General features: G+C 43.6%; 1 protein-coding gene across 1 annotated transcript; it reads left to right on the forward strand.

The window, feature by feature from the left end:
• The first annotated feature begins 714 nt into the window (after positions 1-714).
• Positions 715-9680, forward strand: meox2b (mesenchyme homeobox 2b). The gene is made up of 3 exons (XM_071919180.1): positions 715-1180; positions 4418-4590; positions 9387-9680. Exons 1-3 carry the CDS (start codon positions 715-717, stop codon positions 9606-9608), a joined length of 861 nt encoding a protein of 286 aa, XP_071775281.1. The 3' UTR covers positions 9609-9680.
• The last annotated feature ends 2396 nt before the right edge of the window (positions 9681-12076 follow it).

Consider the following 12076-nt stretch of genomic DNA (forward strand, 5'->3'; position numbering starts at 1 on the left):
AACCATTTCAGGGTACATCATATCGTATTGTTACTCAGGCGTGAGCAGCATAAAGAGAACATGACGAGACAGTTCCTCAGAGTCTCCATATCCAAAAGTCGACAGCTGACGCAACACAGTTCTTAGAAAAGTTCCAGCGGGGGTCGAATAGCTCAGGTCCAAAATAAATTGCCCACTTTTTCTGAGGCAAGGCTATAGGAATGGTTCAGATTTATTGTGCGTTGCATTTTGGAGGACGATCGCATGCATGTGGTCAGTAGCAGTGAGCCAGTGACCCAGCCTACCTCTCAGGTTACGCCCTATATATAACATCCCCCCTCTGCCTCCTCCCTCCCTCCCTCCCTCCCTCCCTCCCTCCCTCTCCAACACAACTTCCCTGGAAGCTCCTTCTCCCTCCACACTGGTCCTGGCTCTCTCTCCCGCTGTCATCCGAGATCCTCCTCAGCCTCTCACTGTTTACCCCGCCGTCCGCCTGGCAACCGTCTGCATGCTCGGGATTACCGGAGGCCCTTCCTTTCAACGCTGCCATCTCTCCTACTCCTTCAGCCTCTCTCTCTGGGAAATAAGGGGGGTCCCGAGGTCTGAACCGAGAGGAGAGCCGGTACTCGGGCTGCCCACATCCTCCGCTCCTTCTCTTCACTCGCTCTGGTGCTTGTTTGGGGAGCTTGGGTTGAATTCAGCGCGCTCGGGGGGGCGAGGGGGGTTCGGAGGGCGATGGATCACTCTCTGTTCGGCTGCCTGCGCAGCCCTCATGCCCCGCCGCAGGGCCTGCACCCTGCCTTCACCCAGTCGCCGCTGACCCTGCACGGCCGCAGCGACCACGTCTCCTACCCGGACCTAGCGGGTGCCTCGCCGCCCTGCGGCTACCCCGGTGAGGACGGGGCATACCGAGGCCACCCGGTTCATCAGCAGCAGCAGCAGCAGCACCACCCGCTCCACCCGCAGCACCCGCCCGGCTGGCCTGTCCCGCCGCCGCTGCCCTCGGCCAACGTCCGGCACGGCCTATGCCTGCCGCACGCCGAGGCCGCGGCGCCGGAACTGTGCTCGGGGGGGCCCAGCCTTGGGCTGGGCGGCGGTGACCCGGCCGGGACGTCCTGCGTGGCCGGGGAGTACGGCCGGCATGCGCTCTCCCCGGACGAGCCGGACAGGAGGAACAGTAAGGGCAAGAGTGACAGCTCAGGTAAGACGAGGACTTATGGGACGCTCCTATCGTCAGCGTTAAGTCTAAGAGTGTAAAAATCAACGCTACGCCACTGTTTCCTTCAGTCCACACCATCAGACTTCATGTAACACTTTAGATAGTTTTATTTAACGCTTTTTTGAACAGCTGCTCCAGAGCCAGATCAGCTCTATGACTGGACAAACAAATCTCCAATCAACACTGTCAACTCCAAATAATTGTCACTAAAAATTTGCGTAAAGAGTCCAGCAGCTTTGCTTTGAAGCTTTAAGCCTCAACAGTGTAGGTTTTTTTCTACAGTGCTGTCAACTTCATTTTCTCTGCCCTGTGAAGCTATTCATCTTTCCACAGTGTCCACCTCAACCAGATTTCGTGCCAATTAGCCCGTCCTATATATACTTAGAGAAACACACAGATAATTCCACACTATTCCACTTTAAATGCTTGGAAGGTTTTTGCCGGAGCTTTTTGCCGTTGAGTTCAATAAACGTTGTCGAGTGTTTCCGACCTCAGTGGGGTTTTACAGCACCACAGCACCGACTTCGACAGCAGCTGCAGTCAAAACAACCCAAACAACGGTCATATGCCACATTCAGACAAGTATTGTTCTGATCTTTTTGAAACTGTTTATGGTGATACTGATGATAAAGTTTAAAAGTTTAAAAACTTTTTAAAAGCTGCAGAAGAAAAGTTGCAACAGCCTTAGTTGAAAAATTTAAAACAATTGTGTGCTGGATAAGAAATTACTGAGTGTTTCTACAGTATTACTAAAGTCATAACAAAATTCAATATATTAGTTTTTATCAAGACTTTTGAAGGCAGAACTAAATCTGACTAATTCCCTTCCATTGTAAACATCAGCTGTGCTTGACATAAGGGACATCATTGCAAAATTAAAAAAAAAAACACAAAACAAAACAAAAAAGATAAAAAAATAAATAAACAAATAAATACAAGGCTTTTAGACATTACCATAGTCTTCTTACTATCTTTGACAATTTCTTCATGTTTGATTGTTGATTGTTTTAGCATCTATGTCAATGTTGTGATATTTTGAAAGCTGAATCCATTTTCAGCTCTTCAAATTTAGGGTTAGATGATGATCAGGATATTGATTTATCTCTGTAATCATTTATAATAAAGAGAAAAGACATAATAGGGCCAAATCAATGTTCAGTTGATAAAGGTGTAATTTGAAGTGACATTTTCCCAGAAGGCATTAACAGCATACAGGAGCCTTATTGGGCACTGCTGCACTCAAAACCAGCTCTTTTCTTTCAGACAGAAAAATAATAACACAGCACACATATAGGTACAGAACATCAATGGAAATAAGTGTTGATTATTAATTATTTGGAGTTGACAGTGTTGACTGGAGAGTTGTTTGTCCAGTCATAGAGCTGATAAACTAAAGTGTTAAATGAACTCTGATGGTGTGGACTGATGGAAACACTGTTGATTTTTACGCTCAGAGTTAAATGAACACTGACCGTTTTGCTTTGTTCTGTCTGAACTGGATGAGCAGAAACTGGAGTTACAGTGTTTCATGTTGCTCTGTAACTGGAACAAAACAAAAGGATATGTACTGAGGTTTGGGACTCACTGGTGAAACAGCAGTAAAAAAAAAAAAAAAAAAAAAAAAAAAAATATATATATATATATATAAAAGGTATAAAGGTCGACTTCCCTGAGAGTTAAAGGTCTATATCTGCACAACACAACACACTCTTCACGCAAACGGTTAAAGGTCAAGCACGATTCTCTCTATCCAAAAGGTTCTGCATCGTTCAGACTCGCCACCGCTTCGGCGCGGGCGCCAAGTCGGGAACTTTCCGATTCCCCCCAAGTCGCCAGGAGAGAGAGAGAGAGGGAGAGAGAGAGAGCTTTGACTGACAGATTGAACACTTCAAAAAAGGATACGCTAAAAGCTGCCAACGGCCTAAACCCCAATCCAATTTCCTAACTCCAACTTCATCGGCACTTACAGAAGCCGCAACGTTTTTATTATAGATTTTTTTCTGGACTTTAAAAAAAAAAGGGGGATCCGGTGATGATGAAATATACATTGGCCGCTTGAATATACAGTAGAGCAGCAACTGTGTGAATGAAGAAGCTGAGAAACTAGTAGCATATTTAGTAGCGTATGATAAGGCCGAGTCACGACTTTTGATGTTTAAAACAGACTAAAACATTAGAAAAGTGAATGAAAAGAGAAATCCACTGTAAATTAAAGTAAAGGTTGAACGCTTTTGGGTCATTATTATAACTCATAACTTGACAACAGGACCATATGATCCATAAAACCCGGATCTGGCCGGTGTCTTCATGTAATAGTGAATTGCCCGTGGCACAGTGTCTCTTTCCTGGCACACAGCGATTTGTCAGCACATCCCACATTTACTCAACTAATGAAATGTCAGCCGGATTTATGCGCCGTGGACCGGTGTTGAAATTATTATTCAAGCTTTTCTCGCGATGAGGTATTATTTTCAAAATGCGCGCTGACCACAAATACCTTAAAAAAAGATTCTTGAAATAGGCTTGTAGGGGAAAATGTGATTTCAGCCTTAAAGCACGAACAATCTGGGGAAAGATTAGTGTCTATAGAATTGGAATAAAAAAAATAGTTTGGCCTGAAGTCCTATTCCAGATAACTTGGAGGACACAGCAAATAGTTTTTCCTGTTACTCTTATTCTTCTTACTCTGAGTCACTGTAAAGATGCAGTGTGATGATGCACATTTCACATTTTCCTTGGAAGAGGCTTCAAAGTTTTGGTCTGAATTGTAGGTGGTAAAAGAAGAACAGAGGCAAAATTCAGCTTGAAGAGAAAATAAGATCAACTTTAAAACCGATTCAGTCGTTTTAAACAGTTGAGCTTAAGTCATGCAAATTTGCCCCATGAGAGCACTCATTCTAAACAATATGAAATTCTCAGTTGTAGTATCTGACCAGTGTGGCTAAATAATCTCAGTTTTCATTGTGTGTAAAATATATATTGAATGGAGCCGTTCCAGTTTATAGTCCAGTTCTGGGAACAAACTCCCCACCAACATCCCATAATAAAAATCTGATTGGCACTCCTAATTGTTTTGCTTTCATTCTATTTTGCTTTCAGATGGGCCCCTGCAGTTTATCAAACACCCCCCGATTTTTTCAACCCTTTTTTTTTTCTCTCGCCTTCCTTTTTTTCTGAGACTCAAACTGTGGCTGGAAAATGTTCTGTTTTTCATTTCAGAGTCCCAAGACGGGAGCTATAAGTCAGACATGAACAGCAAGCCCAGGAAGGAGCGCACAGCCTTCACCAAGGAGCAGATCCGGGAACTGGAGTCCGAGTTCGCACACCACAACTATCTGACCCGGCTGAGGCGCTACGAGATAGCGGTCAACCTCGACCTTACAGAGCGACAAGTACGTTACCTGCTGGATGACTGTCAATTATTGTGAATCAGAGAAACAGGAGAACCACGATTAAATAGATATCAAACCTATCAGGTATGTTCTCCAATGAATGTGATTAATTACATTTAAAGGGGCATTAAGTAATCTCTGACTTTTATTGACTTCTATCAGTGACCAAGGAAGTCCAACAATATTATAAATATAATAAATAATATATAATAAAGTCAATTTCACAACAGAGTACAACAGTAAGCTGGCTAATTAGAGCAGAGATCCAATAGAATCCTCCAGTGAAGAGTTAATAAATCACCTGCAGGACCATGGCTACTATGGGAATCAAACCTGCAACTTTTTTATTACAGGCCGGTCTCTGTAACCCCTAGGCCAGCGGTTCTCAACGTGGGGTCCGGGGACCACCGGGGGTCCTTGAGGGGGTTCCAGGGGGTCCCTAGCAAATTGATGAATTGTTGAACTTCAGCATTATATCATTTTCAAGAAGTGAACACAATTAGAGAATGTAGAAGAATGACTGTTTTGATCATAGTTTCACTGTTATCTCTCCACCTACAATACAGATAGTCATGGAATTCTGGACAAAATCATATCTAACAATAAAAATATTCTCAGATTTTGGGTCACTGCCCTAGGCCAGCATGCATGAAAGCTTTTTGAAGCTGCCTTTGTCTTTTGATGTGTTTTTAAAAGCTCTAAAGGGAGCACTGCTGCCCGCTTAATACAGTAATAATTGCTCACATCCACATTCACTAAGAGAATCCTACAGCTGTAATGACTTGGGCTCGCATCACCGCGGATGACGGCAGTCGGTCAATATATGGCTCCCATTAAAAACCCGTCCGGGGCTTCGCCGTTGAAAAAAGCCCTCAGTGTTTTGACATTAGCAAACGGTCCGACATGTCACACTAATGCTCTGAGGCTAATCGATTCCAAACTGCCGAGACTCTTTGAAACATCAGCGCCGCCGGTTCTCTCGGTGTCTGTGAAGTGACTTTCTGATGGTACGTGTCAGAGTCCAGATGTTTCTCTTGATCCTCACAAAGAAACAGTTGTGTGTGGACACCAGCACACCCTGCCCGCCGCTCGCTTTCAGGGTTAAAAGTGTTTGGAAACAGTTAGACTAAGTGTGAAGATGACGGCTTTGAGGTATATCTGCAAAGTAGAATAAATTCGGTGTATACTTGTTGCTTGTAGTGCAAACTTTTTGAGTATTAATGCTCGATTTATGGCTAAATCATGATCCTGAACACTGTATCACATTCTGTAATCAGTGTTATATATCTGATGGTAATTACTCCGCTATTATATAGTCAACCCAATTGTATCCAAGCAATTAAAGCTGCACTAGGCAACTTAGAATGTTGGTGGCAACAAATAGCAGCGAGAGGTGACTGAATTTTGAGGACTTCATTACCCAGAAATCCTGTAAGGTGATGTCAGTAAACTACACCTCATGCTGATCTGTGATGCTTTATAATCAATGGATACCAAAGGGACAAGAGAGGCAAAAGATCTAACAAGATCTCAGAATTTAATATGGGCAATATAATATGGGTGTGAATCTGTCTCAATTAGTGGGGATGAGACGCTCTTTCTCCGTTGCAGCCCCACTTTGTGATTTCGGCTGATAAGACAGGTGTAATTTGACATAATCTTGCCTCGTGCAGCTTTAAATTGTCCCGTATTTGTCTGTGCATAGGGTTGAGGAGAGTCAAACCATTTGTAGCTGCACTCTTGTCCAAGAACAACCCCGCAAACTCAGCACACCCACAGTTGCTCTCGGAGATCTGTTGGCTCGACCCGATCGGAGCGTCTTGGCTCGGGCGACGGCCAGGCCAACCCACCCAGGATTTCGGTCTTCCTGCCTGGGGCCCGGTCCCTCACCACTCCCCCTCACATTGGCCGCCTCTCCCCAAATGTTCCCAATACTCGTCCAATAAATCTGTGTTTGTGGGGGTTGATCCTGGATCCTCAGGCACTTTAACATCTTTACTATTGTCTTACAGCTTCTGCCTCCCGCTGTTTACTACTGTACAGCTTTAGTCGTGACCGTATTTGGTTTTCCCTTCAAGGGCATGGATAATGTAGCTGTAGGGTTATATATCCTGTTCATTACCAAACCTTTAAAGTGGTAATCGCATTTTTTTTTTTCAATTTTGTCTGCAACTTTGGTGCTAAGCCTCATTGCTGTGGTGTTTTTTTAATTTAGTCTCCATCTTTGTTGCTCAGCGCTCATTGCTGTGGTTTCTGCACTGCTCTTCCCAGAGATCACCTGTCAATCAAACAGTGTGTCCAGTACTGTGACGTCTGTTTCCTTGGATTTTCTGTTGATGCAGTTTGAGTTTCTCTTTTCTTTGTCTGTTATGGTGGCTATCACTGCTCATACTAACTACCCAGTTCTTCTTCTAGTTATTCAAACAAACTGGAAATGTAAAACTTACTGTGCGGAGCTACCAGACTCCGGGTGTTTAGAACAGCAAATGGAAAAGCATTCATGAACTGGATATAGGTTGAATCACTATTGGGTTATATCAATCAGCCATAGAGAGTAACAAAACAGACATTTATTTAAATGAAAGTGTTGTGGATTATTACTTTAAAGGTGCAATAAGTAGACTTTTCTTGCCTCATATCACAAAATGACCATAATATAACTGTGGTGGGTTGATAAGGTTGTTCAATACCAATGACTCACTTTGCCAGGTGCTGAGATTTCTGGCTTTCAACACTCAGTTTCTGGTCTGTACTCTGTTTTGGAACAAAAACTCCCCAACTCCACACCCCTTGGAGTTTCAAGACGCACACACACACACACACACACACACACACACACACACATACACACACCTTCTGGCATTTTCTACTGCTCAACAATGGTGACTGGTGTCACAAGACATTGCGTTCTCACGCTTAAAGAGCAATCAACAAAGCAGTAATATCATTACAGTATTTAGCATGGTGATATTTACGTTTCTGTTGGATCTCTGCTCTAATTAGCTAGCTTACTCCTCTATTGGGAAAATGTGTTTATTATTTATGATGTTGATGTTGTTGATGTTGTTGTAATTCCTACTGCTCAACAACAGAGGTCAACATAACCTGGATCGTCATGGATTACTTAATGCCCCTTTAAATCAATGTGTACGTATGTAACAGCATATATGGCTGTTTTAGTCATACGAAGTGGTTAGCACTAAGCCGTTTAAGAGAAAAAGAGCCGCACATACGAGTGTTTACTCTGTAAACTTAACTCCCAGTGTTTGAGTGGCAGGCCACTATGCAGCCTACTTAAAATAAATCCTACGGGATAAGGGCAGTGTGAGAAGGCAAGTTGCCCCAGGGATGGACAGGAGGGGCTTAGGAGATGTGGGTAGCGTGTGTGAGTGTGTGTGTGTGTTAATGGGTGTATGGGCAAGTGGGAGGGGATGGTGGTGGATCTACAGGGAATGAACGGCGAGAGGGTAAGAGGCAGTGGGGGATGGAAAGGGACGGACCTGGGGGAGACAGCGGGGCGAGCTCATTGGTCCAGACGGGATGGGCCCGTTTTAGGCAGCAGCTTAATCATCACTGTGGGAGACGCAAATACTAAACAAGTATGTCGAGTCAGGGAAAGGAGGCAGCGGGGCGAGCCAGCAGGCCGCTGTGACTCATGCATCAGCACATACCTGGCCATGTGGAAATAAGACGCTCTGATACTAACCCCGACGCCACGCCAGCCGTCTAATCAGTGGCTCGCACCGTTATACTCACACCCAAAGGGCAAAAAACCACCCAAGACGTCCAGCACACTCCTGTCTCTATGCGTGGGCGTAGGCTGCATTATTGTATTATTACTCGCTGTGTTTTTAGAAGCACAGTTGCGTTTTACTGAAGAAAAAATGGAGCCCTTCCCCTTTAAGAAAGTCTGGACTGAGCTCACATATTCTAAATATTGTGGAAAAAACATTTAGGCAAAGAAAAAAAATCAGGGATTCAGTTGAGAAATGTCTTTCTGTATTTCACATTGATCAATAATTCTCCTCATTTGCTCTCATACCTGCACACTTTTCCTATGTAAACTGGAATCTGTTGTTTCAACCTTGCTGCTGAAGTGAGGGCATGTTGCATTCAGGCTACCACCATGCCCATAGTACCTCAGTGTGAGGCTGCAACACTCTGAATGGTAATGATTTCATGCTGTATTCAGGAAGAGCTGAGGTGTCACTGGGAGTTGATTTGAACAGGAAAGTAGAGGAAATCTGTTTCACCGAGCCTGTAAATCACTCAGGCACACTGATAGCGAAGAGTTCACACGAACAAATTCAGGATGCGGGGCTTCTTGATGCCGAGATATTTCCCTGACGGACGCGTTCACAATGGCATCAGCTTACCTCGCCTCTCCCACTCCGTCTTTACTTTGGCAGAATTAGAGGGGCTGTAAGGCTAGAAGCTTGGATTTGATTTGTATTCATACATTATGTTGACTGTAACTTAGCCTGCGCTGCTAGCCTCGCTCAAGTCTAATCTTAGTTGAGTTGTCATGCAACTGGCTGTGGTTTACCTTCCTGTTATCAGCGGAGCTTTATGCACAGATCAAAGCAACACAGACTTTAATTACAAACCCTTTTCTAATTTTGTCCCTTGTGTACTGTCTCACCCAGCTGAGAGTCTTTGCTCTGATGCTGGAGAGCCAGTCGAATCCACAGCAAAATACTAGTGTACTTTCATCTGAATTAACTGCATTGTAGAAGATGGGGAACAAAGAAAAACATAACCATCATGTCTGACCGTTGCCTTACATCTCCCCTCAGGTGAAGGTGTGGTTCCAGAACAGGAGGATGAAGTGGAAGCGGGTGAAGGGTGGCCAGCAGGGGGCGGTGGCGCGGGAGAAAGAACTGACGAACGTGAAAAAGGGGACGCTACTGCCGTCCGAGTTTTCGGGCATGGCGGGACTGCAGCGCTCTGCCGGCTCGCCGGCGAACGACGAGGACAGCCACGACAGCGACCAGAGCTCCCAGCATCCTCACCTATGACCTCCCACCTCCCTCCTCCTCCTCCTCTTCCTTACTTCTCAGGAATCGGCTTTCCTGCTGAGGAAGGATGATGAACATTGTTGTGAGCAAAGCCTCCCAACAGCGGGATAAAAATCAGACTTGGTGAACATTCCAGAGACGCTCCGCATTGATTAAAACGGCTTCGATTTTGCACTGTTGAGGATTTGCTTTGATCAAATTCTACTGTATTTTATTGAGCATTGAATACAAAAATGTAATGTTCTATTTCACACAGGCTTCGCCCTCTAACGAGTCAATAGAGCCCCGTTAGAGGGCTCCGCCTGTGTGAAATAGAACGATAGTTACGGATTGTAACTCTAGTTCTATGCATAACAATGTGTACAATGCGTAACTATCGGTGTGTGTACAATGAACTGTGGATTTCAATAATTTATATTAAAAGGGTATCAAGAGTGTAGCCATCTTAAACCCTCATGTCTCTAATTATGTTTTACATTATAACATACTGTAACTGGTAAACATCTCTCTGTTTATCCTCTCGTTTTGCGTCTTGCTCCCTCTTAAAAAGTTTACACGCTTTATAATGGCAAAACTGGATTTCCGAAGTAAATAAATCCGAAAAATCTAAATCATTTTATGTCTTTTTTTTTTTTTTTTTGCAATTCTTTGACCACGTAATCTCTCTGTAACTGCATACTTCACTGAGAAAATGTTCTGCTGATGTAATTGAAACTGATTTTAAGTTTTTTTTTTTTGCTTTGTCGTCTGTGTGAGTGCGCATTCTAATTCACGGAGTGGCGTTTTGGCCCGGAGAGCCGCAGCCTCTTTTACACCGGCAGCTGGGGATTCAATCGCTGCTCGACTTTGGGCTTCAGCTGGCTTGTGGCTTTCCAGACGCATCTGAGAGTGGATTTGTGGTCAAGCTCCATACCCGCCGCTTTCTCTCTGTGCATGCATTTGATTATTGTGTGACATTGTCTGATCTAAGCGGTACACAACAATGAAAATGTGGGAATGAAAAGAGAAATGGATGGGGAAAACTGGATTCATGAGAGCTCTTTGTCTGGATGGATGGATGACAGCGCTCCCTTGATGAATTTCACCTGCCAGAAGCAACCACTAAACAGATGCAAGAGGAATACACACACACACACATACACACACGCACACACACACACACACTGAGGCCACAAACAAATGCAAACAGAACATTACAAAACAAACTCATAAACAGACATGCCTTGAATGTGTTTTTTGATCTACATGGTTTCTTCATTATTATTTATGAAAAAAAAACAAAATTATGAAAAAAAAAAAAAAATCTCAGAAGAAATGATTTGTAAGCCAAACTTTCTTTGACCAGTTATTAATCATTTGAAAAAAGGCTATGACAACCACTGATCCTTGAACAATTGCACTATTAGAGGAGAGTGGCTCTACACAACATGAATTCATAAACATAATTCAGTAGAGCTTTCATGATGAAAACGGAGTCTGGGTGGATTTGTACTGATGGAAAATCCCATTACTTAACATCAAAACAATCAAACTAGGGCTTTTTAACTGGACTGAATCTATCTTGTAAATTTGTAAGATTTGTTTACTCTGTTTATTGCTTACTCTAGGATTTTGATATGAATGGCCAAAAGGTATGCAAGGTGCTGTGGTTGGTTAATGTACACCCCAACTGTATGTACTCCACCTACGCTAGTTTGAATGCTAATGCTATCCTCTCATTTCTTTCCCATCCATCTCCACCATTCTATTTAAAACTAAACTATTCCAGGAGGACAAACTGCTCCATCTCTTGTAGGAAAGGCTGTATGGCAAATGTTTAACTTCAAGTTAACTATGTATTTCTCTTTGGTCACCTGAGAGGCTCACTTTACATAAAGGTACTTACAATGACAAATCCATCTATCACATATTTCATCGTAGAGACCTTGATCTTAGGGTATCTGCTCTGAGCTTGAGAGGTCAGGGGTTCAGTCAGGGGTCCACAAGACTATCTGTGGCAAGGCCAATTCTGTGGAGGGAACTTAGAACAAAATGAGGAAGAGGAGGATACATTATCAAGGTAATGTCTCTTCCATAATCTGAGGCATCTGGGCTAAATATTTCAAATAAAAACAACAAACTAGAAAGATGGCACAAGTAGAGCACATACCTCCGCCAACGCCAGCAAATGTCAAGATACGCCATTTGCACATGTGGGATTGACCAAATTACACTTTTGTTAATTCTTTCTATACTGTATATTTGGCAAAGAAAGCGCATTAAACTTCAACTTTTAAATGTGACACATTTTCAAACGAGCAGCAGTTGTAGAGCAGCAGTTTCAGATGGTGCACACAGACTTCGGCAGCAGTTCACCACCAACCTTTCCACAAAGTTTCATGGTGTTGCGTGAATCCATTCGGAAGTTCCATGCCTTTTTCTGAGAAACCATGCCCCCTGCCACACCCCCCTTTGGACAATCAGTGTGA

The sequence above is a fragment of the Centroberyx gerrardi genome, chromosome 19 (genome assembly GCF_048128805.1).
Source record: "Centroberyx gerrardi isolate f3 chromosome 19, fCenGer3.hap1.cur.20231027, whole genome shotgun sequence".
Taxonomy (NCBI): domain Eukaryota; kingdom Metazoa; phylum Chordata; class Actinopteri; order Beryciformes; family Berycidae; genus Centroberyx; species Centroberyx gerrardi.

Excerpts from the sequence above, each read along its gene's own strand:
- meox2b (XM_071919180.1), top strand. The coding sequence starts at position 715 with ATGGATCACTCTCTGTTCGGCTGCCTGCGCAGCCCTCATGCCCCGCCG. Across the intron at positions 1,181-4,417 it reads GGGCAAGAGTGACAGCTCAG|AGTCCCAAGACGGGAGCTAT; the intron begins GTAAGACGAGGA and ends TTTTCATTTCAG. Across the intron at positions 4,591-9,386 it reads TCGACCTTACAGAGCGACAA|GTGAAGGTGTGGTTCCAGAA; the intron begins GTACGTTACCTG and ends ATCTCCCCTCAG.